The sequence below is a fragment of the Hypomesus nipponensis genome, chromosome 23, assembly GCF_054491055.1.
Source record: "Hypomesus nipponensis isolate SF chromosome 23, ASM5449105v1, whole genome shotgun sequence".
Classification (NCBI taxonomy): Eukaryota; Metazoa; Chordata; class Actinopteri; order Osmeriformes; family Osmeridae; genus Hypomesus; species Hypomesus nipponensis.
This window is the reverse complement of record NC_140383.1, coordinates 21,233,943-21,261,808: the sequence shown is the minus strand read 5'-3', so window position 1 is coordinate 21,261,808 and position 27,866 is coordinate 21,233,943. Positions and strand designations below refer to the sequence as shown.

The 27,866-nt window shown below is 46.6% G+C and overlaps 3 protein-coding genes across 11 annotated transcripts; 2 read left to right on the top strand and 1 right to left on the bottom strand.

The window, feature by feature from the left end:
• Positions 1-22: 22 nt before the first annotated feature.
• cryl1 (crystallin, lambda 1) lies at positions 23-13,086 on the bottom strand. The gene is made up of 8 exons (XM_084688300.1): positions 12,950-13,086; positions 11,879-11,986; positions 9,952-10,078; positions 7,956-8,117; positions 7,165-7,359; positions 2,501-2,609; positions 778-884; positions 23-427 (listed from the first exon to the last, which is right to left on the bottom strand). Exons 1-8 carry the CDS (start codon positions 12,988-12,990, stop codon positions 329-331), a joined length of 948 nt encoding a protein of 315 aa, XP_084544426.1. The 5' UTR covers positions 12,991-13,086; the 3' UTR covers positions 23-328.
• ift88 (intraflagellar transport 88 homolog) lies at positions 13,069-24,784 on the top strand. Of its 9 annotated transcripts, XM_084688299.1 has the most exons (29): positions 13,419-13,554; positions 13,833-13,930; positions 14,046-14,108; positions 14,237-14,296; positions 14,458-14,496; positions 14,681-14,734; positions 14,964-15,027; positions 15,153-15,222; positions 15,329-15,419; positions 15,495-15,599; positions 15,831-15,933; positions 16,113-16,459; positions 16,721-16,791; positions 16,913-16,999; positions 17,182-17,281; positions 17,730-17,816; positions 17,928-18,114; positions 18,535-18,643; positions 19,049-19,199; positions 19,963-20,078; positions 20,173-20,225; positions 20,324-20,389; positions 20,503-20,609; positions 21,276-21,336; positions 21,517-21,573; positions 22,190-22,207; positions 22,398-22,445; positions 23,711-23,824; positions 24,261-24,784. In XM_084688299.1, the coding sequence occupies exons 2-29, from the start codon at positions 13,847-13,849 to the stop codon at positions 24,380-24,382; spliced, it is 2,634 nt and encodes an 877-aa protein (XP_084544425.1). In that variant the 5' UTR covers positions 13,419-13,554; positions 13,833-13,846; the 3' UTR covers positions 24,383-24,784. The 9 variants fall into 9 exon arrangements, with proteins under 9 accessions (XP_084544418.1, XP_084544419.1, XP_084544425.1 ...); XM_084688292.1 differs by lacking the exons at positions 13,419-13,554; positions 21,517-21,573 and adding an exon at positions 13,069-13,174 and having other exon boundaries at positions 24,261-24,783; XM_084688293.1 differs by lacking the exon at positions 21,517-21,573 and having other exon boundaries at positions 13,367-13,457; positions 24,261-24,783.
• A 159-nt stretch (positions 24,785-24,943) lies between these two features.
• Positions 24,944-26,865, top strand: il17d (interleukin 17d). The gene is made up of 2 exons (XM_084688303.1): positions 24,944-25,726; positions 25,834-26,865. The coding sequence occupies exons 1-2, from the start codon at positions 25,428-25,430 to the stop codon at positions 26,144-26,146; spliced, it is 612 nt and encodes a 203-aa protein (XP_084544429.1). The 5' UTR covers positions 24,944-25,427; the 3' UTR covers positions 26,147-26,865.
• The last annotated feature ends 1,001 nt before the right edge of the window (positions 26,866-27,866 follow it).

Sequence of the window (27,866 nt, the reverse complement as noted above, 5' to 3'; positions counted from 1 at the left end):
TAATAACAGGTTTCAAGGCAGATTACTTCGCAATCTTTTATTATTCAATGATCTTCTTTATTCACAGTACAACAAACACTAAAAATGGCTTCGATCTTTGTTAATGATCAGTCAAAATTATAGCAAAAAGATTCACATGAATTCATTAAACAGCAAAACTCAGCGTCCAGCCTGATCATCATTGTGATTAGGCCTCATCTTTGCCTTGAGATCCTTTGAGGCGGCAGCTATCTTGTCCACCTTGTTCCACAGCTGAGACAGTTACAGCGGAGATCCAGAGGGACCCAGCCTCAGCCTCAGCCCCAGCCTCCCCGCGAGCCTCGGCCCGTCACTTCTTCAGTGCGGCCAGGCCCATGAGTAGCTGGTCCCTTCTCTCCCTCCGGGCAGACAGGTGCTCATGATCGCTGGGGACCAGCTCACACATTTCCTGTTAACAAGAACAGACAAACAAGATGGTGACTCTTTTCTGCTAAAAGCTTGAGAGCGTGATGAACGAATTCTTCAGGCACACAGACCAGGGGTCAACATGTTAGGCTTCACGCCTGTGATGAGTATGTGGTCACATGATGAGCATCACTAGACTGTGGGAAACGCTTAAACAGCCCGATAACGTGACTCAGTAACGCCTAATCAGTAGACAGCGTTATCATGCTTCAAGGACAGATATCTACCCAGTGAGAAACCCTGACCGTTCTGGACCTCCGTTTTGTTTGACATCCCACTTACGTGACCTAAAGCCACAGTATGAACATAAATAAACGACACACGAGCACATACTTTGTTGATTTGAGAGGCAGCCTCCCCGGAGAAGTCAGGGATGGGCCCGAAGGCCTCCAGCACCCTCCTCATGCCCTGAGAGTACCTCTGGAGGTAATCCTGCAGCCCTGCAGGGACACAAACACGTCACTCAGGCACACGGCCTCGTCTTCACATTTACACATGTGGTCATTTAGCAGACGCTCTTATCCAGAGCGCGACTTACAGTAAGTACAGGTACGATCCCCCCGAGGCAAGTAGGGTGAAGTGCCTTGCCCAAGGACACAACGTCTTTTTTGGCACGGCCGGGAATCAAACCTGCAACCTTCTCATTAATTGCCCGATTCCCTAACCGCTCAGCCACCTCGACCCCCCGTCCTCAACATGGACGCAATGCACAGTTCAGATAACCAGATGTATAGACTTGCACGTCACTGTCTGACCCATCGGATTAAAACAGTATTAACGTGATTGTTATCTCTTTCGATAAGTTACCCAACCACCCTCCATCTTGGTTCCAGGACTAAAGACTCAACATGACGTTTGATATATTGTGATGTTTCGTGCTGTACACTAACTTAGGCTTGACCGCACAAGACCTACTCTCATGCTACTTCAGGCTCCAACACAAAGGGATGAGTACTCTGCTGACAAAGACTTCTGGAAGGATGGGTGGTCATGTAGATTAGAGGGTTCTCTTTGATCGAGTCAACATGTGGCTGAAGCATTTACACATGCAGTCCTCTCATGGGTGTCAAATGCTTTTTCAGATTGATATTCATGCACCCGAAGTTAACGTGAAATGTGAACATGGACCTTACAGGAGCAGACTAAAGTTAACACTAGGATGTGATAACTGCCAGCTCCATCTAACCAAACACTTTCCCAGAGTTTGTGTTTGGGTGGGAGAGACCTGATGGGCCATTTTTAGACATTGCTCCAAGATGGCTACTGCCACGTGATTCGATACTTCATAGTGAGAACAAAACAAGTGATTTGGTTGGTTAAGTCTCATGTTTTGCTGCTAGAATGACTCAGTGTTTGTAGTGCAAGAGCTCTTCTGTGTTTTGTTCCTAAAGGTCAGCCGCTCAGCCAAGTGGACCTGAGTGTTTTTGAATCTGATTGGATGGTTAGAGGACCTACAGAGACAACCAGAACAGACCCAGGTGACTTCTGGAGGAGAATAACTCCTGACTCTTGAGAAACTGTTGTTTCTCTTGAAAAACAAGAAAGAAAAAAGAAAACAAACGGCCGAAGACAGAGTAATGTAAAGTACGGGTACAGTACAGCACCGGTATTACTGAGCTGAGGTCCCTGTGTTGAAGAGCGAGACCCCGGTGTTCAATTACTGGTGTGAGGGGGTTTATTCTCCTGCCTTCATCAAAAGACATCTTTGTTTCCAGGGAGCAGAGACTGCACTCAAAGCAGGGTTACTCTCTGGTTTTCACACTGGCCTTTGATATTCTCCATCTACATGACGGTTCACTCTCACACACACACACACACACACACACACACACACACACACACACACACACACACACACACACACACACACACACACACACACACACACACACACACCCTCACCCTGAGTATACTTATGGTAAAGGCTGGCTGGCACATGTGAGGCCCCATCTGTAATCAGGGTTGATCCTGGTCTGAATTAGCTCTCTGCTCTCTGGGGGTCTAAGTATGTGTGTGTGTGTGTGTGTGTGAGACTGTGTGTGTCTGTGACACTCACCTTCAGGTGCATTCAGATGCATGGTTTCCATGGGACCAATAAAGGCGTAGCGCATTCCCAGACCCTCTGACATCACCAGGTCGATGTCCTTTACTGAGATAACACCGTCCTGGTGATACCAGGAAGAGAGTAATTAGATTAGAGAGTACTGTCCCTCTAACAGCTAACCCACCCACCAGAACACTAGATAGTCCTCCACCCCTCCACCCATCAGAACACTGGCTCACTCCCCCCCCCCCCCCCCAAAACACCATCTAACCACCCCGAACACTGGCTGACCCCCCAGTTCACTGGCTGACCCCCCAGAACACTGGCTGACCCCCCACTTCCAATTCCACCAGGTACAGCAGTACAGTGACTCCCACCAGATTGTGTTTCCCTAATCACCCTGTCCTCTTTCCTCTGGAGAATGGGAGGGCCCAGGGTGGGCAGTGCCAGGCTGGACCCTCTCTTCTCTCAGGTTACTGCAGCACACAGATACCTTCTGGGGAATCAAAGCTGGGACAGAGATACGGAGTGCCGGGAGGGGGGGGGGGGGCAAGGGGGAGGGAGGGACAGGGTCGTCTTTGTTTGTGTCCAGTGTTCAACAACGGATCAGTTATCTTGGTGAGGCAGCGCGGCGGCCAGCTCAGGGGAGTCGTGAAAAGAGGCTGTAATCACGGGAGGCAACCGGCTGCTTTCTCAGCCACTCCGCTTTCCAGCACTGGCCCAGACTCAAAGCCCAGCTTCTGTGTGTGTGTGTGCTGGGTGGGGCAAGGGGTTACATGAGGGACACACTACACTACTTGAAATATTACAAACAAATGTCCCAAACCACTAAAAAGTTTGTTGTGAGGCCCAGCATGTTGATTGTGGTGGAGTGACGAGTACAGAAAGAGTCAATTCCTAAGATTTTTGTCTGTCAAAAGAAGGCCCAACCAGTCCTAAACCACATTCTTAACTATGCAACAGATCACAGCTAACAATGTTCTTAACTGTGTCAAAGTGTCTTTGTGTTTGAACTCCTAAATATCTCCCTCAGTCATTAGGTGAAGGTAACTTGTCATATATAGTACAGCAGTTGACACTTGCAAAAAAAAATAAAGTTACAAAACGTAACGGTGACAACGACTGATCACTTCATTGGCTACAAGTCACACATACCATCTCAGTCACCTTACACAAGTGTATGAACATAACTGTTTTTGTATTTATTGTAAAGCACCTCAGGGAAGTACTGATGATGTATTTATTTTTCCTCAGGGAAGTACTTTAATCTTTACCACCGAACTTGAACTCCTAATATATGTATATGGTTTTATGCTATTCGTACTGTTTTTAGATAGTTGTAATATTGTTGTGTTATATGTTGTCCCTCGTTGCACCAAGAGGAGAAGTACTCCAAATTGTGTTGTATGCAAATATAAGGACAATAAAGGCTTTTCTATTCTATACTGTGACATGTAGATGCAGTCTTATAGTAGGAGTGCCCTGTGAATAAAGAATGCTCTGCAAGTCAACCTTTTCTCCTGTCTCAACCCTGCCCCAGCCCTGTCTCCCAGCCTCAGCCCTACCTCAGCTCAGCCCAACCTCAGTCCTACCTCCCAGCCCTGTCTCCCAGCCTCAGCCCTGCCTCAGCCCAGCCTCAGCCCTGCCTCAGCCCTACCTCAGCCCAGCCTCAGCCTCAGCCCAGCCTCAGCCCAGCCTCAGCCTCAGCCCAGCCTCAGCCCAGCCCAGCCTCAGCCCAGTCTCCCAGCCTCAGCCCTGCCTCAGCCCTGCCTCAGCCCAGCCTCAGCCCAGCCTCAGCCCTGCCTCAGCCCTGCCTCAGCCCTGCCTCAGCCCAGCCTCAGCTCAGCCCAGCCTCAGCCCAGCCTCAGCCCAGCCTCAGCCCAGCCTCAGCCCAGTCTCCCAGCCTCAGCCCAGTCTCCCAGCCTCAGCCCAGCCTCAGCCCAGCCTCAGCCCAGTCTCCCAGCCTCAGCCCAGTCTACCAGCCTCCGATTCTTCTAGGTTTTACTTTGTCATTGTGGATGTATCTAGAGGAAGCACTCCCTGCCTCTAGCAAGAGCGAGCAACATGCATTGAATAAGGTAGCAAATAGAGATATAATCCCCCCTCATGGATAGTAACATACAGACAACAAGGGGGAGATGGGGAGGGTGGAGGTTGGCAGCAGCACAGATCATACAGCAACCAGGGGTGATTGAAGGAGTATCTGTGCGGAATTATAATGCTGCCTTATCTTAATGAGGCGCTATGCCTGAACTAGACAGCTTTGCTCATTTCTGTGAATCTGGTTTCATGTACTCTGTGATTCTGATTCCCTGTCTACCAAATCAGGACGTTTCAGAGATGTCCAAGGTACAATGACTAGGTTACTAAGATACACACCACAGTAAAGAAGTCATCCACTGCAACCTACATACCATATACAAATATTTTCAAAATGGATTTTGTTTGTTAAAACGCAAACCAAATGACTCGGTACCAAACCTTTGGAGGGGTTTGGGGCATGAGGTTCATAAGGGACATTGGTGTTGTCACTACCCGGGAGGAAAACATGACAAACATTTCTAATATTCAATAGGATGAGAAACTCCACACTTCCTCGTATGACATCTGAGTAGTCACAGCCAAGTGGCATTTATGTAAGAGAGGGCCAACGACTCCCAGTGCTCCAGACCCCCTCTAGTAGACCATATATAGTCTCCATGGTGATATGGAATGTGGTACAGACATGCGTCTATGTTTCCTCACGGTCGTGTCAGGAACCGAACCTCTGCTCACATGTGAGGCAACCATGCAGGAGCAGGAGGAAGACCGTGGCGCCCTGAGCCAGGGACAACATAGACCTTCTGTGTTTCAGGCTTCAGACAGGTCACGACTCCACAGCCTTGTTCATTGGACTTTCCCTGTGAAGTAAATAGTGTATGTTGTCCGCTGCCTGGTAAAAACACGGGCCTTTTTCCTTTCTGAGGCGTCCCCACTGACTAAAAAACGTGTACCACATGGTCTAAGACCTTACTGCAGCGGCCCGGGTTCGATTCCAGCCCGGGCCATTTATTGCATGTCATCCCCTTTCTAACCCTTCTCTCTCATACAGTTACTCAAACAATAAAGAAATGGCTCAAAGAACTATGCACTTCTGATCCATAATTATCTGTTCTTACGTATACACTCTTTGTAGGTCGAAGATGGAATGAATAGAATAATTTGAGAAGAAATCCAGTCTACCGTCAATCCAATACAAACTGCCACCAACCCCTTAAGAACACTCCAGACAGAGTGACTGCCCTTTCCAGTTCTTCTAGGTTGTAAACACTTCAGGTTTGTGGAGGAGAACCATACTGAACCTGCTGCATAGATGACACAACACTTTGTATGACTGTTTCAGGCTACTATTCACTGACATTGTCAGGGAATTATGGTGGTATTAGCAGACAATACAGATCAATTATTGACAATGCATTCAGGACGCAACGTGTTTTAATTTGTATGACGACACTGACATGGATTCCATCCTCATGTCTTTGTAAGAGCTCATTACAGGCTTAAGAGATCTTACAATCATAAATCAGGAAACAATGTCTGCTACTTATGAATAGGGTTTTGTGCTCTCGCCTCCTTAAAGAATGCTGATGTAATTTGGCTGCATTATTTCTGCAGGCATGAAAAAAGGACTGGTCTGACTTCTTAAAAAAGGTAAGATATTTCCTCAAACAAAGACAGACTGCGTAACTAAAGAGCACTTGACTGAACTAGCTCTAAAGACCAACTCACCCTTGACAAGACCAATGTCTCATAACAAACCCAACCTCGACTGGAATAACTTCTCAACACCTATCCAAGGCAGTCCAGAAGCAGGTATACCTGACGGGGCAACCAGGAGTTCTAGTGAAGGCAGCGGGCAGGCAAGGCTGGGGAAATACAACCCTGCTGCTGGTGTGGACCCAGCACTGCCCCAGGTGTTCAAGCTGGTGGCTTGACAGCAATATCAGTGACAGAGTAGCTTTTGTGTGTCTGTTTTTGTGTCTGTTTGGGCCAGGCTGCTAACTGCAAAATCTGCCTGGGCACCCTAACCTTGAGCCAGCGGCGACAGGAAGGGGTGGGGGTGAGTGAGTGAGGGAGGGAGGGGGTGGGCAATGCAGGGTGAGGGAGGGAGGAGGTGGGCGAGGGAGGGGGAGGGAGTGGGGTGAGAGTAGGGTTCTGGCTAGTCACCAGCCATCTGAAACACTGTAACTGAGGCATCATGTCACACAGGGACACAATGTCCTGGTTTACATGAATGAAGAGTCTTTATTAGCCATCTCACGTGCGCAGAGAAACAGATTTAGTAACCGGGGTGGACTGTGAAGGCAGCATTATAGCTGAGTCAGTTCCTTCCTCCTGTGTGAAGGAGATAACAGAGATGACTGATTTCAGCCAATGATCGCTCCCATTACAGCTTTGACAGTCACCAGATGACTGATGGGATTTTTTTTACCCATAATTCCCCTAACATTAGGCTGAGGACTGAGAAATAAAACACTGTCCCTTATCAATGCATCCTTTTCATTCCAGGCCCATTATGGCCAAGCCCTGTTCTGCAATTATGCACCTTGACCCTCAACAACAGGAACACCCCCCCCCCCCAATAAAAACCCATCAACATCTACTAAACTGGGGGGCTGCTCCTCAACCGTGCCCACCTTGACCAGCCTCCAGGACTCTGCGATGATGGCGTACTGCACCCGGTTCAGGGCAAAGCCGTCAATCTCCTTCCGCAGGCGGACCGGCGCCTGGCCCACCTCGCTCATCAGGGCGTAGGTGGCATCCATCACCGCCGGCAACGTCTCGGGGTGCGGCACCAGCTCCACCAGTTTCACGTAGTAGGGAGGGTTCACCTGGGGGCATATGAAGACGAGACATGATTGGTTGACACCAGCTGGGTTCATGGTCTCTTCACGGTACACATGCAAGACCGATATTATTGGGACCAGTTCCCTAGAAGAAGAATAACATTGCAGCTATCGATGACTGGAGCTTATCTCACCATCTCCTGGGAAAGCCATTTGGACAGGATTAAACATTCACCACATACACACACATAGTAAACACACCCAATGGTGGAATTTGTGTAGGTTGTTAAGATACTTAAAGGAAAAAGTCCAATAAAAGGCAGTGCAGCCTTGAGATTTGACCCTAAAGGGTGTTCAAACTGTGGGGCCAGGATAATCCTACCTTTACACAGATCGCAAATACCTATCATCAGACGGAGACAAACATAGGAGGTGCTAGAAAGGAGTTTGGTTCAGCCTAGGTACTGAAGGTCAGTAGAGAGTCAGGGTAGGTACTGAAGGTCAGTAGAGGGTCAGCCTAGGTACTGAAGGTCAGTCGAGGGTCAGGGTCGGTACTGAAGGTCAGTCGAGGGTCAGGGTAGGTACTGGCCAGGAGGTGTCAGTACTAAGAGGCTCTAGGTTCGGGTAAGGTAGGTACTGACCGGGTGAGATATGATGCATCGTTTCCGGTTTTGGACCTGAGAGAAGACGTTGCTAGGTAGCAGGCAGGAAGTGGAGCTACTGAGGATCACGTCCTCTCCAACATGGCTCTCCACAGCCCGGAACACTTCCTGCTTGGCCTCCAGCTGCTCAAACACACACTCCTAAACACACACATACAAAAATGTTTGGGGGTAAAGTGGCAGTATGTTACACACATTTAGGTAGGTGAGGATCAACTTTGCTAGAACATGTCGGTTCAGAGAAAGTCTAGTATCAAGACACAGAGGCTGAACATTCAAACCAGACTAAGCAAAACTATAACTAACTGCTGACTGCCACATTCTTGTACAGACATTTTAAAAATTGCACCATCTTTGCCACATTACTCAGCCACCCAGCTGCAACACAAAGACGTGGTTGTTTAGGATAGGAAAGAAAATAAGTGACTACAGTACACCACTATCTTGAGACAGAGTAGACACGTAGGGTTACTGAAAATCGTAAACGTATTTAAAGTCCCCATTTCTCATTCATTCAGGAAGAGAAACTTTGATGTTGCCAGGAGCATCTTCTGGTCTGAGGTGGGGTAGAACGCTCACGTGAGAAGTTGAATTACTAAAACTCTCTCGACATGGTAAAAATAAACACGGTACGGATTAACTGGAACACACTCTCTTAACGCCTATTTCTCCAACTCATCATGACAGAGGTCTACATGACAACTACAAATTCACTAGAACAGTCAGCATACACCTTTGATCTGAACAAATCTGTATAAAACTCTGCAGGCCTTCAGGAATTTTCTTCTAGCACTCTTCTCTAGAAATGTGTCATTCTCAGAAAATGGCTGGGTGAGAATCATAGCTATCATATCACCATGATAAAAAGAGAGACTAACTACAAATGACCTTCTGTAAACATTGTGCTGAAGACAACACAGTATCTCTGTTTGTTTAATAGGAGCAACCAAGAGTGTTCAGTTTTCAGACTTGCCAAAAGATCTGCCTTTTAGTAACTAGCCATAGAAGCGCCTCTGGTGTGGATGAGTTAGGAGTGGGGCATGGGGTTGGGAGGGGGGGGGGGGTGGAGTACTGCTGAATATTGAAAGAATTTAGTTTTTCCCTGGAAAAAAATGTCCTCCCCCCAAAAAACAACAACAAAAATGTGTTTTTGAATAGTCTTTTGTTTCTGTACAAACAACCTCTCTACGACTCTGTCTTTTTCACTGCATATTCACTCTGCATTTTCACACAGTTTTGGCATTATTTTGTTTTTATGTGTTTTAAGTTATTCGATAGTTTTTGTTATTGTTGTAAACTTATGGATATGAATCGCATTCAGGCAAAACTGTATGTATTGATTGATGATAGTGTAAAACTGGGGTTTCCCTGACAAACAAGTGTTTCATTGTGGAAAAGGTTCTTTTTTCCCACCACTTCCTCATGTCTAACAAACCCTCTGTTGACATCAGTGTCAGTGTCCTCCTGGATGCTGGATAGATCCACAGTAATGATTAAGCCTGTGTGACACCTTATACCTGGCCATGCAAACCCAGGGACAGGGACAAACATGCCTGAACCTTGAGGAAAACCACTGCATTTTAGAGTCAGAATGCAACGTGACTCTATTCTAAGTAGTGTGTCTCGTCAGCTTGTGTGTGCAGGGAGCATGACTAAGACATGGCGAGTGTTTACATGCTTAATGGATTTAGTAATCATGTGACTGTTCCCCATGCATCATCTGTCTTGTGGCAGGACACCCTTAGAGCTACACTGATGGTATCTACTCTCTCCCTCCTCTCCTTCTACAGTCTCCCTCCTTCCTCCTCTTAGAAAGTGTCCCTCCCCACCTCTCAAAAGTACTGGGTGCCAAAGAACAAATCACAAGCTTTAGATTTTAACCCTGACCTTACACATCCATGAAGGAGACAAACACAAAGGGCAGTCAGACAGGGCCCATGGCATTCTGTAGGCTACTTCAGTCCTCCTTCAGTACCTGGACGAAGAAGGCTCCCTCTAGGGCCTGGGGGAGATCATCATGACTAGTCAGCAGGGCTAGCTGCTGTGTGGCACTCAGGTCACCCCTCAGCATGCCAGCTTCCTGCAGCTCCTCCAACTGCTTCCTGTCCAACAGGAGACCAAGGGTCAACTTGCACAAGTGGATAAACATTGGTCAAATGCCACACAGATACATTCTGACAGTCCATCCGCACAGCAAAACCTACTTTGTGACAAATAATAAAGCAACACACACACACACACACAAACACACACACACACCCTTATGGCTTTCCAGACACACCAAATACCAGGCCTGCTAACCCTGAGTACTGTTATTAGTTATTATGTCAGGTGTCAGGGAGCACAGTAACTATGGAAGTGGCTTGTCAACATCTGTAACTACATAATCTGTAAATGCTTAGTAAATTCCAGTCAACACCAGTTGCAGTGGTTCCTAGTTCTGACCTAGACTGGTTATGCTACATTTCTTATGGTTACATTTCATTTACATAACTCAAGGAACAATAATTGAGTTCGAGAATTGTCAGTGATGTTTTCAACAGCCAACCTAGTCAGGATGGTGAACATAAGCTCAGGAGCGCCCCCTACAGTTTATAATGGGTAACTTGATTCTTTGGTCAGTTTAGTGCTTTAAGTAATAAACTAAAGTAAACTAAATTGTACAGTGCACTCGGGATACCTCATTGGCACTACTTAGAAGGCATGAGGACCTGCTTAAACTCACTAATGTCTTAGGCTACGTCCCAATACCCATCCCACAATACTATTTAGTATGCTATAAAAACTAATTGTAAGTCGACAACACATAGCATGTCAATTGCAGTATGCTAAAAATACTAGGATGTCCCACTGCATCTGACTGTATTTTGCCGTATGCAAGCCATCATGCTTTTTTGGCTATTCTGACGCACAATCGGCTGTACAGCGGAAAATATGTCATATTGACTGAACTACATACAGTCCATTACAAAAGTATCAATAGCAGAGCTCTCCTGGTTTTCCTACGATTGTATGCGTGTCTCTGGTCAGCTGTTTGGTTTTTGTATCTCCAAGGCAACTAAATATAGCACCAACCATTTTTTCAACAATTCAGACATTTTGCACTATGCACTGTGACGGATGTATGAGCAAGGTCAAGGTTCAAGGCACAATTTTTGAAGAAAGTAGTGCCCCAATTGTATGCATACTTACTGCATGCCAAATTGTGTACTTTCTAAGTGAAGCTGCAGTACATACAAAATGTTTTTTCTTAAGTATGCGATTTGGGAATCAAGGTTGGTTTTAGGTACATAGAGGAGCACTCTTACTGAAGCAGAAAATCTGCATAAATCTATTGATTACCCAAGGCACTGGAAGACCTAAATACAAAGTTGTTTAGACTCAATATCCATGAGTCCTGCTGGGAGAATCACTCTCAGTGTAGCAAGAGCAGTTTGTTTGTAGTCAAACATCTACCCCTGCTGGATGCTTGATACATAGAATGATCTATTTCCCTTTTCTGAAAAGCACTTTGGTAAGATTATACACCACATCTTGAGCTTTGAATGATTACAATGTTACGTCATGCTAATGCCTGTAGAAACTGTGATGTAACTATAATGCTGGTACCACAGGTATTACTATAATGTTACATGGTGACTTATTACATGTGCTACCCAGATACCCATTGTTTAACAAACTAAACCCCAGGAGCGTACGACAGAGGTGCTGAGTCATCTTGTTTCTCAGTGTGTCCTGTCCTTTGGTTGCACAAGACAAAGGCAGTGAAGAAGATTTGTGTTCATCAAGTGTCTTTGTTAACATCGAGAGCACGGTGTACTTGTCCTTGCAGCTCTGTGTGAGTGCAGTGGTGTATTTGGTTCACGTTTGGTTAATGTTTCTCCAGGCTCTGCTGCACTGACCTGACCTCCAGCAGTGCCCTGGCGGCCTGGCCCGCCTGGTTGTCGTAGATCTGCACCCTGTAGCCTCCACTCAGGAACACCATGGCCCAGGACCGACCTATCAGCCCGCTGGAACACACCAAGCACCAACAGGGCCAACAGTCTTAGCCCGGTCAAACAGGCTCTTTTCTTGTTCCCTTTGAACAGCCCTCTTCCCTCCTCCAGCTTCCTCCATCCTTCCATCTGTTCCCCTCTCCCTTCATTTCCCCCTCTTCCTGTTCCCACCATCCCTCTGTCTCTCTTCCTCCCCTTTTCTCTGGCTCGGACTCTTCCTCCCCCTTGATCATTGAATATGGACATTTGAACATTATGGAATGTAGAAATTTCAGTTTGAAATAACACTACATTAATATGATAGGCCTGCAGTCTCTGAGACTGTACCTGCCTTGGCTACACTCACCATCCATGCTCAGTGTGACGAGTCAGTTCAAAACGTCTTTTAATGAGGAACAACATGGATGAGACATAAGATTAAAGTCAAAGTAGAAGATAAGAAGGTCTTACAATTTAAGCTCAAATTTAGCCCAGGCTGTCGTGTTTCGAATGGTTTTCATTGAAGGTTTATGACCGAAAAATACATTCAGGAATTGAATCCCCTAACAATGGTGCTTAGAACAACTCATTGAACGGAAGGATGTCTAAAAATGTTAGCTTTTTGACTAAATATGACATCAGAAGGACTATATTGCTTTATTGTTGTACAAATCGGTGTCGATACCATAAACACTGATGTTTTTTAGATATGTAAACAAAATCTTACAAGTTGAGTTTGTTAACATATATAATCAAGTAACACCCGTGTTTATAAAACACTGTCTCAGGTCATGCAAATGGAATACATATTAATCAGAATAAAAATATTATTTTGTCAATCATAAGGCTGCAGACTGCACATGTGCGTTAAGATCACAGGTCGATTTTCAAGACTAAACTCCTGATCTAACTTTTGGTGGTGCATGACTGCAGAAGGCAGTTTACCACCAATGACCATTATGACCACGAAACAAATTCATTTCAAACGTTTATTCTCACCTGCCAACGACGGTAATGATTTTCCCTTTAGGCGAACTCATTGCAATGTGGAAGCTGAGCAAATTCTTTCACTGTTATTAAAAAGAGAATTGCATCAAAAATCTAGCTGGAACCATAGAGTTAGGAACGCCCCTTTCAGTCACGCTGAGCGTAGGGTCTAATTTGTATGGTGTCTCGAAAGGTTCAAAACGATGCTGTAGAAAACCAAATACAAATCCACAACTGGTAAATATATTTTGTTAAACATTTTATTGATTATTAGTAGTAAGTGTAGTACATTTCTACATTTTAATGAATTAAAATCAACCAGAAGGACGCGGAAAAGTGTGCACTAAAACATATTTCATACCGAGCGAGCTTAGAATAGATGTTTCTGGAGTAAGCCTTTAGCCGTATCGTATCCTAGCAACTACATCAGAAATCGTATCCAATTGCATTACCTAAAATAAATGATAGACAAGTGTTTAACCAACCGGGTCCTTGGAAAAATACTTTACCGCCCAGTTTGGTGAGGATTCTCAAATGACAACAAACAATCCCGCTAAGATAGCAGGCTAACTTTCAAATAGTCTAGCTTGCTAAAATCCGAGATAACATAACGCTGGGTAATCTTTTTTTAATGTTTGCAGTTATTCAATATCATATGCAGGTGAATGTAGCTCGCTGGCGTTTTATGTTGGTAACTAGCTACTAAAACAGTGGCTAGCTTACTAGCACTACAGTAGCTAGCTAAACTTCTGTTCAGTGAAACCTACTGTAGTCAACTAAGCTACATAGGTAGCCCAGTGCTACTGTACCAGCCAGATAACCAGGTTAGCTAGCTAAACGAATGCCATCTTTGTAAAATTACCAATTCCATTAGTTTTTTGGCATATTTTTTAAGTATTGTAGGGTGTGATGGAGCATGTGCATCTTGCTGGAGAGGAGGAGGACGACCTGTACTCGGGCTACAATGACTACAACCCAACGTTTGACTCGGAGGTAACGTCGTTTGCTAGCCAACCTGCAACCGTAACTAAGCGAGGTTCCATGTTTCATAGAGACTCTCATTAATTTGTTAAAACTCAAAGACCATCCTGTGTTTTGTGTATCCCAGGAGCTTGACAATGATGCTGGTTTCCAGCAGGCTGTCAGAACCAGTCATGGTAGAAGACCTCCAGTGAGTGACAGTAAACGTCTCGTGCTATACACACATGATGTATAACCTAATGCTTGTGTTTTCCCAGCTACAGGTTGTGTGTTAATTGTGTTGAATGCATTATAATAAACTGCTTGTTCATATTCCAGATGACTGCTAAGTTCCCAGGCACTGCAATTGGAGGACGGCCTTTGGGGACAGCTTTTGGAGTGAGTTATGAATTTAATGAAATATGTGAACATCTAAATCAATATGTTCTGTATATCAGTTGAAGACAGGAATCCAGATACGCTGTGCATCAGAGACCTTCATTACATTATAATTGTGTTGTCATATGTATCTGAGCAAGTGTGATATTTCAAAATGTCAGGTTGAGAGCAGATTTGGCAGTGAGAGCAGGCTTTTGAAGGTGAGATAAGACATAGAAACAGGACATGATACGCACATAGAAGAAAAGTTACATTCCAGATCAGCAGCTGTTACAGGATTCCTGACACACATCTCCACTTGTGAAACTAGAATAATGGAAGAAGGTATAGTTCAGACAAGGTATGTTGTCGTTTTAATTCATTTGACTGTGTTATGCGTTGCAGTCCAGGATTCCCATGGCCTCTTCTATGGGTCGACCCATGACAGGAGCTGTACAGGTGAGGAGGAACACAGAGAGAATAGTCTGGTCTGCTTGTCCTAATGAATGGTCTTCAGATACTACTATGTATATCTGAAGACTATTCAAACTATATATGTACATATAATATAAAGGGTAATATATAATATTATCCTTACTCAGAGCTTGGTGCTTAGTGATAGTGTTTCCCTCTCATTGTGAATGAAGCCTAAGTCTTAGCTGTTTGTGTGTGTGTGTGTGTGTGTCAGGATGGAGCGGCCAGGCCTATGACTGCTGTTAGAGCTGCCGGCTACACATCAACCATGAGCAGAGGTGAGCTCACACTACCGAAAGACACAGACGTGAGATCGAAATGCTATAGGCACAGTCACGTGCATCACAGGGAAAGTTGCACATGTGCAGGTCATGTCCTGATTGATATAAATATGCGTTTTCAGGTTCGACCTTTGACCCCCTGGGTCAGTCCAAGGGACCCGCCCCTCCTCTGGAAGCCAAAAACGAGGACACGTACGTTTCAGTGTCTGTTCCTGTTGTTGATGGTTGCATGTGATGTCATAAGCCCATATCATGTTGCTCTGTTCCTGATAGTAGATGTGATTGTACTGTTGCCCAGGCCTGAGGAGAAGAACAAGCTCCTGGAGAAGAACGTGAACGATCTGATCGAGGAGAGCTGCCTGGCTCACGGCCGAGGGGACCTGCAGCTGGTAAGCTCCCAGCGCTACGGACCCCGATACTCGCTGCATCTGCCTGACCTTTAATCTGGTGTGTTTGTGTTCCAGTCTCTGGAGAAGGCCAAAGAAGCAGGTCGAAAGGAGAGAGCTCTTGCGAGACAGAGAGAGCAGTCAGGCAACGCTGACCACATCAACTTGGACCTCACCTACTCTGTTAGTGGCACGGCAGTTCTCAGCCCCTGACATGCACATTTCAAGATTCTACATTTGTACTATAAGTTTACTGTATGCACCTGCCCACCAGAGTATATTCCTTGTTTGTGTAAAGTTGCTTCTGATTCTAACCACACTCCCCGCCCCTGGCCGTCCCCCTCACCTGTAGCTGGTCCTGGGGCTCATTCTACATCTGGTGTCTTCCTGACTGAGGTGTCTGTTTTTCCACAGGTTCTGTTCAACTTGGCGACCCAGTATGGGAACAATGAGATGTACCCAGAAGCCCTGAACACGTACCAGGTCATCGTGAAGAACAAGATGTTCACTAACGCAGGTCGATGCCACGTCAATGACTGATGACATAATTCATTCTAGCCACCGTATCCCCAAAAAGTTTGATAGACCAACCTTACACCCATATTTTTATTGGTGCCCTTTCAATATATAAGAAAGACTGACAAATTACAGCTAAAGCTAGTAGCATCTCACACACGTTACACTGTATCCCTCCAGGAAGGCTAAAAGTCAATATGGCCAACATCTACTTCAAGCAGAAGAACTACCCCAAGGCTATCAAGTTCTACCGCATGGCCCTGGACCAGATCTCCAACGCCCACAAGGAAATGAGGATCAAGATCATGCAGAACATTGGCATCGGCTTCATCCGTATGGGCCAATACTCGGATGCCATCACCTCCTTTGAACACATCATGAGCGAAAGTCCAAACATCAAGACAGGCTTCAACCTCATCCTGTGCTACTACGCCATCGGAGACAGGGAGAGGATGAAGAAGTCCTTCCAGAAGCTCATCTGCGTTCCTCTGGGCATCGATGAGGAAGACAAGTACATCCCCACCAACGTGAGCACTGCCTTATCCATGATCAGCACAGTGACGATGCACTGCCTTATCCATGATCAGCACAGTGACGATGTGGTGGAGCTGTGACCATGTCAAAGCGGTTCTTTCCAATGACAGTCTGTGTTCATGTTACCGGTCTGGGGTTAGGATTCATGTTCCTGGTTTGGGGTCAGGGTTTGTGCATTGCCTTCCTAAAGAGTCTGAATCCTGAGGACGGTTGTAATCCTAGCTGGTTGATCTATTCCCCTGTGTGGTTCTCAGGACGACACCAAAGCCAACCTGGTGATCGAAGCGATCAAAAACGACAAGCTGCACCAGATGGAAAGAGAGCGGTAACTGTCTTCTTTGTTTCCTTCGACTCTGCTCTCTTCCTCCAGCTCAAACAGCACCAGGTATCTGCCACCTTCATCTGACTGTTCTCTCTGGCTGTCCTGTGTTTCCTGTCCTCCACAGGAAAGCCTTGGCTGAGAAGTTCATCATGACGTCTGCCAAGCTCATTGCACCAGCCGTCGAGACATCCTTTGCTGCTGGGTTTGACTGGTGCGTTGCAGCATACCTTAGCAGCAGACCGACTGGCTGCACAGCTGTCTGCTAGACTAATTGTCCTGGCCGAGCTTGCTAGCTAGCTAGCTAGCTAGCCGTCCTGGTCTATTGAGGAGGATTATATAGGTTATGGTAGGTGATGTAGTTCCATGGTAATGGTCGGGTGTGTTTTCCTGCAGGTGTGTGGAGATGGTGAAGAGCTCCCAGTACGTGGAGTTGGCCAACGATCTGGAGATCAACAAAGCCATCACCTACCTCCGACAGAGAGACTTCAACCAAGTGAGTGTGCCGCCCTCTTCCTCCGTCACAAAGCCAGAGACTCCTTCGTTTCCTCCGTCCCCTGTTCTCCATGCTGGTGTTGCTGGTCCATTTAAACGTCAAGTTGCATGGCCTGTGGCCGGTTCAGACCGGTTTCCATACAGTTCGCTCTGTTCACTTCCACTGTTTTGTTTGTCCTGCTCTCCTTGTCTCCACCTGCATGGCCTCTGAGGTTGAGGTATGTGTGTCTTCTGTTTTCCGACCTTCTTTCAAGTCTTTGGATTTGCTTTTGCTCATGTTACTAAATAAGTACCATCATCCTACACTGGATATTGTCATTAAATTAGCTTCATGCTAAAATAATGTAATTAGATGACCTCCATCCTATAATGTGGTGGTCATGCCAGCGTGTGAGCAGGACCTGAGTTGTGTTGACCCTGGGCTGGGGTCTGGGGGTGTGCTTGTACAGGCTGTGGAAACCCTGAGGACCTTTGAGAAGAAAGACAGCCGAGTGAAGAGTGCTGCCGCCACCAACCTCTCCTTCCTGTTTTTCCTGGTAAGTCTTCAAGTCACGACTACTTGGAGGTGACCCTACAGCTGCAGACTCGAGACACAGAGAGACCTTCTTAAGGGGTTGTCACTCTGACCTTTGACCTCTGGCCCTCAGGAGAAGGACTACGACCAGGCGGATCGCTACGCTGACCTGGCCATGACAGCAGACCGATATAACCCGGCCGCGTTGATCAACAAGGGCAACACGGTGTTTGTGAGGCATGACTACGTGAAGGCTGCTGAGTTCTACAAGGAGGCCCTCAGGAACGACTCGTCCTGCACAGAGGCCCTCTACAACCTGGGTAAGCTCACTGCTGATTGGTCCTCTACAACCTGGGTAAGCTCACTGCTGATTGGTCCTCTACAACCTGAGTAAACTCACTGCTGATTGGTCCTCTACAACCTGGTTAAACTCACTGCTGATTGGTCCTCTATAACCTGTATAAGATAACTGCTGATTGGTCCTCTACAACCTGAGTAAACTCACTGCTGATTGGTCCTCTATAACCTGGATAAGCTAACTGCTGATTGGTCCTCTACAACCTGGTTAAACTCACTGCTGATTGGTCCTCTATAACCTGGATAAGATAACTGCTGATTGGTCCTCTACAACCTGAGTAAGGTCAGGAAAGACCTCATTGGCTGGTACTGTTGTCAGAGGTACTAGTTGAAGCAGAAATGAGGATGAGCTACTCTGGACTGAAGGCCCTCCCCTCCTGCAGGTCTGACCTATAAGCGCCTGGTTCGTCTGGAGGAGTCTCTGGACTGCTTCCTCAAACTGCACGCCATCCTCCGGAACAGCGCTCAGGTTATGCACCAGCTGGCCAGCCTGTATCCTGACACACACCCCACCCTCTGGGCTGGGCTTAGGCACACTGGAAAATGGTTATGGGTGTGCGGTTGTGTGCTTGTGTGCTTGTGTTTAGGTGTGCATGGTTATCTGTGTGTGTTAAGGTATGCGTGGAAGTGTGTGTGGGTGCTTATGTGTGTGGTTATGTGCTCGTTTAGGTGTGTGTGTGTGCCAAGGTATATGTGCATGTGTGTGGGTTATGTGTGTGCATGTGTGTGGGTTATGTGTGTGCATGTGTGTGGGTTATGTGTGTGCATGTGTTTGGTTATGTGTGTGCATGTGTGTGGGTTATGTGTGTGCATGTGTGTGGGTTATGTGTGTGCATGTGTGTGGGTTATGTGTGTGTGTGTTTAGGTGTGTGTGTGTAATCCTTGACCCCCGCCCAGCTATGAGATGCTGGAGGACCCCCACCAGGCTATCGAGTGGCTGATGCAGTTGATCAGCGTGACGCCCACAGACCCCCACGTGCTGGCCAAGCTGGGGGAGCTGTATGACAGCGAGGGAGATAAATCCCAGGCCTTCCAGTACTACTATGAGGTGCAGTACACCGTGCCGTGCTGTAGGGGGAGCCTGCCTCTCTGACACAAATAAGGAACACACTGTATAGATTAGGACGATGGCTGAGCGCAGTGGTTTACTCACACAGACACATCACTGAAGAGGCTGCTCTCGCTAAAGCCTGTCTCCCTGCCTGCTCTGTGGAACTTGGTTCTCTGCTCTCGAAAGCCTGTCTGTCTGCTGTCTCTAAAACCTGTCTCTCTGTCCTCTAAAGTGTGTTTCTTTGCTCTTGAAAGCATATCTCTCTGCTCTCTCTAAAGCCTGTCTCTCTGCTCTCTCTAAAGCCTGTCTTTCTCCTCTGTCTAAAGCCTGCCTATCTCCTCTGTCTAAAGCCTGTCTCTGCTTTCTCTAAAGTCTGTCTCTCTGCTCTCTTTGAAGCCTGTCTCTGCTCTCTCTAAAGCCTGTCTCTCTGCTCTCTCTAAATCCTGTCTCTCTGAAGCCTGTCTCTCTGCTCTCTCTAAAGCCTGTCTCTGCTCTCTCTGAAGCCTGTCTCTCTGCTCTCTCTAAAGCCTGTCTCTGCTCTCTCTGAAGCCTGTCTCTCTGCTCTCTCTAAAGCCTGTCTCTCTGCTCTCTCTAAAGCCTGTCTCTCTGCTATCTCTAAAGCCTGTCTCTCCTCTCTCTAAAGCCTGTCTCTCTGCTCTCTATAAAGCATGTCTCCTCTCTCTAAAGCCTGTCTCTCTGCTCTCTCTAAAGCCTGTCTCTCTGCTCTCTCTAAAGCCTGTCTCTCCCTACTCCTGTGCAGTCGTTCAGATACTTCCCCTCCAACATCGAGGTGATAGAGTGGCTGGGAGCATACTACATTGACACCCAGTTCTGTGAGAAGGCCATCCAGTACTTTGAGAGAGCCACACTCATCCAGTAAGCCAACAGGACAACCACACCGTTATCAGTTGGCTGTGTGCCTGAACATGGCGGGTGTGAACTGTGTGTGTGTGTGTGTGTGCTCTTCCAGACCCACCCAGGTGAAGTGGCAGCTGATGGTGGCTAGCTGTTACAGGAGAAGTGGTGAGTCTCTATGTTTCACCTCGTCATAATATGCATGCTGTGTACCACACCATTAGCTTAGCAGACCAGTGTTGAACAACGCCCCTCTGTCTTTCCAGGAAACTATCAGAGAGCTCTGGAGACATACAAAGACATACATCGGAAGTTCCCAGACAATGTTGAATGTAAGCTCTCCGCCATCATTCTCTATCTCTGTAATAATGTTGGCTTCCAAATAGGAATTCAGTCATTGTGTAACTGCTGACGTGCGTGTGCATGCGTGTGTGTGTTTGTGTAGGTCTTCGTTTCCTGGTGAGGCTGTGCACAGACATGGGGCTGAAGGAGGTCCAGGACTATGCCACCAAACTGAAGAAAGTGGAGAAGATGAAGGAAATCAGAGAGCAGGTACTTTTATCTTACTCCTTATCCCTCTATAAGAGGATCATTTTTGCTGTCAAAGCACGTATTTCTACTGTCGTGCCCGCCCCTCCTTCCACACACACACACAAACACCCGAGGAGCCCCAACAGACAGATCCGGAGATAAACCTCTTTCGGAATTAGAACCAGCTGTTTGCTAACTCCACATTGAGATGTTGTTGCATTAGGATGGGTCTGGAGGCCCTGCCTGCTCTGCTCTCTGGCTCAGGCCAGCATGATGTCGTCAACTAACTCCACTATTTGGCCACAGCCTGCAGATCTCTCTTGTACTGATTGCTGACCGTAGAGACCCACTAAACACCTCATCCTAGTATTTTGTAGAAATGTTGAGCGGGGGGGGGTGTGACCCCTGATGATGTATGATTATACTGTGGCGCAGCCCTAAAGCTCATCAAGATTACATTTACATGACATTTATTCATTTAGCAGATGCTCTTATCCAGAGCGACTTACAGTAAGTACAAGGACATTCCCCCTGAGGCAAGTAGGGTGAAGTGTCTTGCCCAGGGACACAACGTCAATTGGCACGGCCGGGAATCGATCCAGCAACCTTCTGATTAATAGCCCAATTCCCTAACCGCTCAGCCATCTGACTCCCTAGATGTATGTGTGTGTGTCTGTGTGTTATTAGAGGGTGAAGTCCGCCAGGGAGGGCAGTGCCAGGGGCCGCAGAGAGGGCAGTGCCAGTAGTGGTGAGTGAACAATCGGACCCTACACATCTTCACTCCTGACATCACATCCAATCCCCTCACATCTTCCTGACAACACATCCTCAGTTATAACCATTCAGTACTAGCCACGTCCAGGACAGATGATATTCCATTTTCCCAACATTCTTTTCTTACCTGTTGGTTCATGCCTTTCCTGGACAGTGGGTACCTCTATGGGTACCCCGAAGCCTGTCCAAACCTCTCCCAAGAAGGCCATAGGTACAATCATGTCTCTGTGTTTGCTATGTCGGAGTAGTGTATCTCTGTGTAGAGTCAAAGTAGAGCCTACTTCTGTAGAGTCAGAGTAGACTGTATAGAGTCAGAGTAGACTGTATGGAGTCACAGTAGACTGTATAGAGTCACAGTAGACTGTATAGAGTCAGAGTAGACTGTGTAGAGTCAGAGTAGACTGTATGGAGTCACAGTAGACTGTATAGAGTCAGAGTAGACTGTGTAGAGTCAGAGTAGACTGTATGGAGTCAGAGTAGACTGTATAGAGTCAGAGTAGACTGTATGGAGTCACAGTAGACTGTATAGAGTCAGAGTATAGTCTCTGTTTGTAGCCAGAGTAGAATCTGTGTTTGTAGAGGCAGAGTAGGTTATTTTTCTTCCTGCCTCTCTGTGTGCTAAGAGCAAGCACACGTGGTTCCTCTGGCTCTGACAGTGGAAACCAGATTCACCATCAGCATTGTGTATTGGAGACAGGCAAAGTTGCCTGTAACCAGGCCCAGATTTGTGTAGTGATGAGGTTGCAGTCACCGGTGCAGCCAGACAGCTGTTGCCTGAAGCTACAACTCTATATTCTCCTCTTCTCTCTCCTCTCACACTGCTTCAGATGTGGATATCAAAGCAGGTGAGCAGTGACACGCACGCACGCACGCACACACACGCACGCACGCAGACCACCATCACTTCTCTTTTTCCACGTCCCTCCACCTGTCCTCTACTCTAGAGAGATGTCTAACCGTATATTCTTAACCCGGTCTTGCATGTATCTGTCTCCTCTCTCTGTTCTCCCTGATTTTCTCTCTGGGTCTGCTCAGTGTCGGTCTCTGAGACTAAACACAGTCCAGTTCTGGAGCCAGGCAGAGGTATGTAGCACGCAGGCTGGGCCTCTGCTGAGCTGATAGAATCTTGGACAGGGACTTATTTAAGACATTAATGTGACTAGTAGGTACATTATGTCCTCAGTAAAAACAGATACCCATTAAAATATCTGTCCACCTGGATTTCAAATGGCACGTTCTTCAGTTCACATCATCCCAGAAATCTCTCAAAGGCTGCTGTCATCCTTGTTTGCCAAGAATGTCTCCCTCCCTCCCCTCCCCTCCCCTCCCTCCTCTGAGTGTTTGCACTGAGCACTCTGCAAAGAGGTGCGAGAGCCACGACTGAAAAAAGCTTTCAGGAACGCTTTCCCCAGGAATGAGCCCCCTTAGACCCAGTGGGCTGTAAACTCAGGACGCGTACGACTCCGGCTTAAACCTTTTAGACAGGCGACGACTGTGAAAAGCACGACTCTGCCGTGTAACTGCCGCGTCCTCAGAGTGGGCACGCTCCACACTGTTGGGAGGGCGTTGTGATACTCCCACACGCAGTGTGCTCTCAGCTTAGTGTGTACAGCTGTGTGCGTTTCATCCGAAGGGTGAAGAGGGTCATAAACGACAGTGTTGTAGAGTAGTCCCTACACATGGGATGGGGCTGGCAGCTGGCCGTGGTGGGGGATGTGTTGAGCGGGTGGATGTGAAGGTAACAGGGCCTCCAGGTTGGGGCTCATCTGCAGGAGCAGAGGGAGGACAGGGGAACGCTCGTGCTCCTTCCTGTTTTCCTAGTTTCCTGGACTTGTTTCCACGACTACATGGTGGCCAGATGTGGGGTGTGGGGGAGTCTGGCCTGTCCCCCATTTCTCTAAACTGCCACGTGGGCCTAGAGCTGACACGCACACACACACACGCACGCACACACACACACTCCCACACACAGCCAGCTAGCCAGAAACCTGATTACGTCAACCTTGTGTGTGTTTGTATATTTTTTGTATATTCGTTAATGAAATATATTCATATTTAATCAATGCTGTAACCCTGTGTGTGTGTTTGTCCTCAGCGTTAATCTCGTGTGTTTTTGTCCTCATAGTTAACCTGTGTGTGTTTGTGTATTCAGACGACATTGACCCTGTGTGTCTGTGTGTGTGGCCTCACTGTTTACAGTGTGTGTGTGTGTGTGTGCGTGCATCCTCAGTGTTAACACTGCGTTTGTCCTCAAGGCTGAGTTGCCCTGTGTGTGTGTGTGTGTGGTGTATGTGTGTGTGTGTGCGTGCATCCTCAGTGTTAACACTGCGTTTGTCCTCAACACTCAGACAGCGGGCAGAGCAGCCATGGTGCCAGCGCCAAAGGGGAGCGTCTGAGCGCCAGGCTGAGGGCGCTGCCCGGCGCCAACGAGCCCTACGAGGCCAGCAGCCAGAGAGACATAGGTGAGCCGGCCAATCACGTCACCCCTGGTGACCTCTCACCTCCGTCGGCCCCCGCAGGTGTTTCGTAACCCATCACATTGAGCCGCTCCCTTCCTATGTTGTTACGTACTGCTACATACATATGTCAGCCTGTGTAATGATGGGCCAGACTGCTAAACCATCACACCATGTCATATACACAACAGTTACTTTACTACAGCAGAATGGTAGATTTAAAAGAAGGATTGGAATAAGGAAGGTGTTTTTTGTTTGTCAAAGCCAAAGTATTATTAAGAAAAGAGACAAACTGTCTGTCCGGTCACTACTATATCACTATTACCTCAATGGGCTTGAGGTGTCAGTAGTGGTTGCCACAGTGTTGTTTCTACAGATGTTACCATGTAGTAGCCAGCGTGGTGAATGTCAGCCGTGTTGACGGATGGTGTCTGTGTGCTAGATGCCTCCTACGTGGACCCTCTGGGGCCACAGATGGAGAGACCGAAGACTGCGGCCAAAAAGCGCATGGAAGACGATGAGTTTGCGGATGAGGAGCTGGGAGAGGACCTCCTACCCGAGTAGCCCTCCACCTCCTCTCCCCGAGAGGAGCACGCTCCAGCACACTACGGGACTCCTCCACAGCACTGACACGGGCCAACTGAAACTATACGTTTTCCTTATGTGACTCTAAAGGCATTCATCAGCTGGAAGGCATCAATGGAAATTCTGTCATCATTATATCTATAGAGCTCCATGTATCATAGCAGAGTCAGTCATCATATTTTATGAAATGCTTGATACAGTTTATATTAGTTGTAACAAATGGATTATTTATTGTGTGTGAGTATATTTTGTGTAACTTTGAGTGACGTTACAGCAACAGTTCTTGATTGTCATTTTTCTATTTTCTTAGGCAAGATCAAATGTTATTTTTCAATCACAAGTCAGCTCATGTTTTCTACTCAAGGACTTGTTAAATAAAAGGTTATAAATTGAATGCTGCACTTCTACACAAATGCGAACGGTATGTAGAATGACTTCAACTTTACATAACCTTTATCTCCATAACATGGCAGGTCAATTAAGAGCTCCTCTTTACAGTTATACTACGGTTAAGGCTCTGGAAAGGCTTCCCATAGCGCAGGTGGGACAATCCTTTACGAAGCATTCTGGTCCTATAACCCATCTGTTCTCAACTCGGAAAATATGTGTCAGAAGAAAGATCTGTGCGTATTATTCAGCAGGGACGACAAAAAGCCAGCGCCAAGTGTCCTACCCCCTGCTCTCCTGAGAGCACAAACCTTCTCCGGCTCTGCAGAAACTCGGGAGAAACAGGACACTTAAAATGGACGGCTTCATCGTTTATCAATATATTATTCATTATAAAGTGTACATTTATTAACTGTCACTTGGCGATCACACGCAGAGACAGACCGCAAAAAAGGTTTATACGCAAGAAAGTAGACAAGACAAGTATTTGGAATATTGTGAGAAAAGTCGGACTACTCAACCACATTTCAAATGTGACGTCACGTGTGAATAGTTTCTAAATTCTGTGTAGTGTTCCACTTCAAGTTTTTGCTATACTATTTTAAGTCGTTCGCGGGTCGCAATCTAGTGCGCAACAATGTTTGTTCGAGTTTTCCCTATGTTTTTGCATCTAATCATTTTGAGCGAGGGGGTTCTGTCAGCCAGGACATCCAGGAAAACCACCCGAAGTCGTTCGTGTCTTGATTTACCGGAGGAGATCCTGGAACAAATGTTCGGACGACTTTCGGTCGGTGTCCTTAGCGCATTCCACCATACTCTGCAGCTGGCGCCGCTGGAGAGACAAAATATGACCTGCCCGTCCGCTGGCCGCCCGGTTCCCGATAGAAAGTCCCGGATCCCAGTGAACTTTCTCAGCCTCTCTCCATGGGCATACAGGTACGCAGGTTACAAAAATAATGATTGGGCATGGACAAGAAATGTATTTAATGCTGAAACCCCGTTCAGAAACATTCAATATATTGTTGTTCAATGTATATTGACAGGATTTCCCACGACCCAGCAAGGTACCCCCGGTTCATTCCAGAAGCTTACTGTTTATGTAAAGGTTGCCTGACGGGTCCCTTCGGACAGGAGAGTGACCAGTACCGTAGCACCCCGGTCTATATGCCGTCCGTCATCTTGCGACGCACTGGCTCCTGCGTGGGGGGTCGTCATTCCTACACCGAGAGCTATGTCTCCATCCCAGTGGGCTGCACGTGCGTCCCGCTGCTGGCGAAAGACAGGGACGTGCAGAATAGCAACCAGAGTCTGGAACGAGCGCAGGCCAAACCGCTCATCAATGATAAGAACGTTTAACGAACAGTATAGGCCGTGTGCCTCAAGAGGAACCCTATAAGAAGTTGTGCGAATAGAGTTGTGTAATATATGCCTGCACGGATACTAATGCTTTTCCCCCTTCTCCTTACCACGGCAGACTTAGTAGCCAGTCGTTCATCAATTCAAAAGGCAAACTGCACTTTTCTACATACACTGCCACCTGGAGTGGAACTAGATTTTCCATTTGTGCCCACATTTTTCTAAATTGTTTCATAGTCTTGTAGTGTCCTATAAGAACATATTCTGCAAACATTTCCCCCAGTTTTTTTTTCTTTCCTTCTTGACTGCACAGCTGTCAGTAGCAACTATAGTTGCCGGTGGGCTAATAGGCCTACGTTGTACGCACCCCTTCAATGTCAAATTTGAATAAGAGATAATTTGGCATCTAACTCAAAATGACTGCTTTCAGTTGACCCCATTTTATTCATAAACACATTTTGTATAAACGTGTAAGAACATTGTCTGCAAACCCCAAAAAACTTCCTCTAGCTTATAATCTTTTGACTACGAAAACACAAACATTTCAAAATCTTCTTGAATACATGGGGATTTAAACAGTCAACAACAAACCCATTTGTCTTGGTAGAACAGTGGTATAACATAGTACAGCACAAAATGCAGACATTAAGTTGCCCCAACAGGCCACTGTGTATCAAAAAGTTAAATGAAAATAAATTGGATAAAAAAAAAAATGAAAATTTGTAATAGAAAGTTGTCTCGTGTCCGACCTGCTCTACCTTTCCCTCTCTCTCCCTCCTCTGTTCCTCTGTCTACGGGTGGTTTTACTGTTTCACATGAAATACCTTGAAGCAATCAACATGCAAGGCAACATCGCATTTCTCACATGCAAAGGGAGTTTTTCCATCACATTTTCGGCAGTGGTTCAAATGGTCAAATGTTTCCGCCTCACATTGCAGAGCCCAACACTGACCTTCCTCCACGCCCCTGTGGCCTCATCCCATGGTGCTGGGGGAGACTCGGGGCAACCAACCTTTTGAAGGAGAGGGAGATCGGTCTCCCTCTTCACATGACCTGTATGAATGGATATTTGGTTGGTTTTGAATGAATTCAATTATACAGTTTTTTTTCTTTTGGTGTCATGCCACCAAAAGATATAGACCCCACCCTTCCACCCAAAGCCTCCCCTCCCATTTCCCATGACACCCCCATGTGCCTGTAACACCAGGAGAGGATCATAGCACTGTTTCCACTTTGATCGAATGCCAATCCGGCAACAGTTCACTCATTGGTCGTGCAGGTCAACACCTCCCATATATGCTTTGTAGCTCTATACATGTAGGCTGTTTCACTTGATCCATTGCATGTTTCTGTTTGTTCCATCATGGAGGGTCAACATCTGAGCACTCCTCCATATTGGTCACGACACGTATACTACTGTTCAGAAGTTTGTCCGACTGTTGTAAATTACTATGAAAACCAGATATATTTAATAACATTTAGAGTATCTACATCGGTGTAGAGGTCCATTATCAGCAACCATCAGTCATGTGTTATATACATATATAACAATGCACTGTACTTCTGATCAATTTGATGTCATTTTAATAACCAAGAATTTGCTTTTTTTTTTTTTTGACATTTGTAAGTGAACCCAAACTTTTGAACAGTTGGTTATGCCTAATGTGTAGTGTTAACTACAAGTACCTGTCACCATGGGGTCATTCTATTAAACGGACAA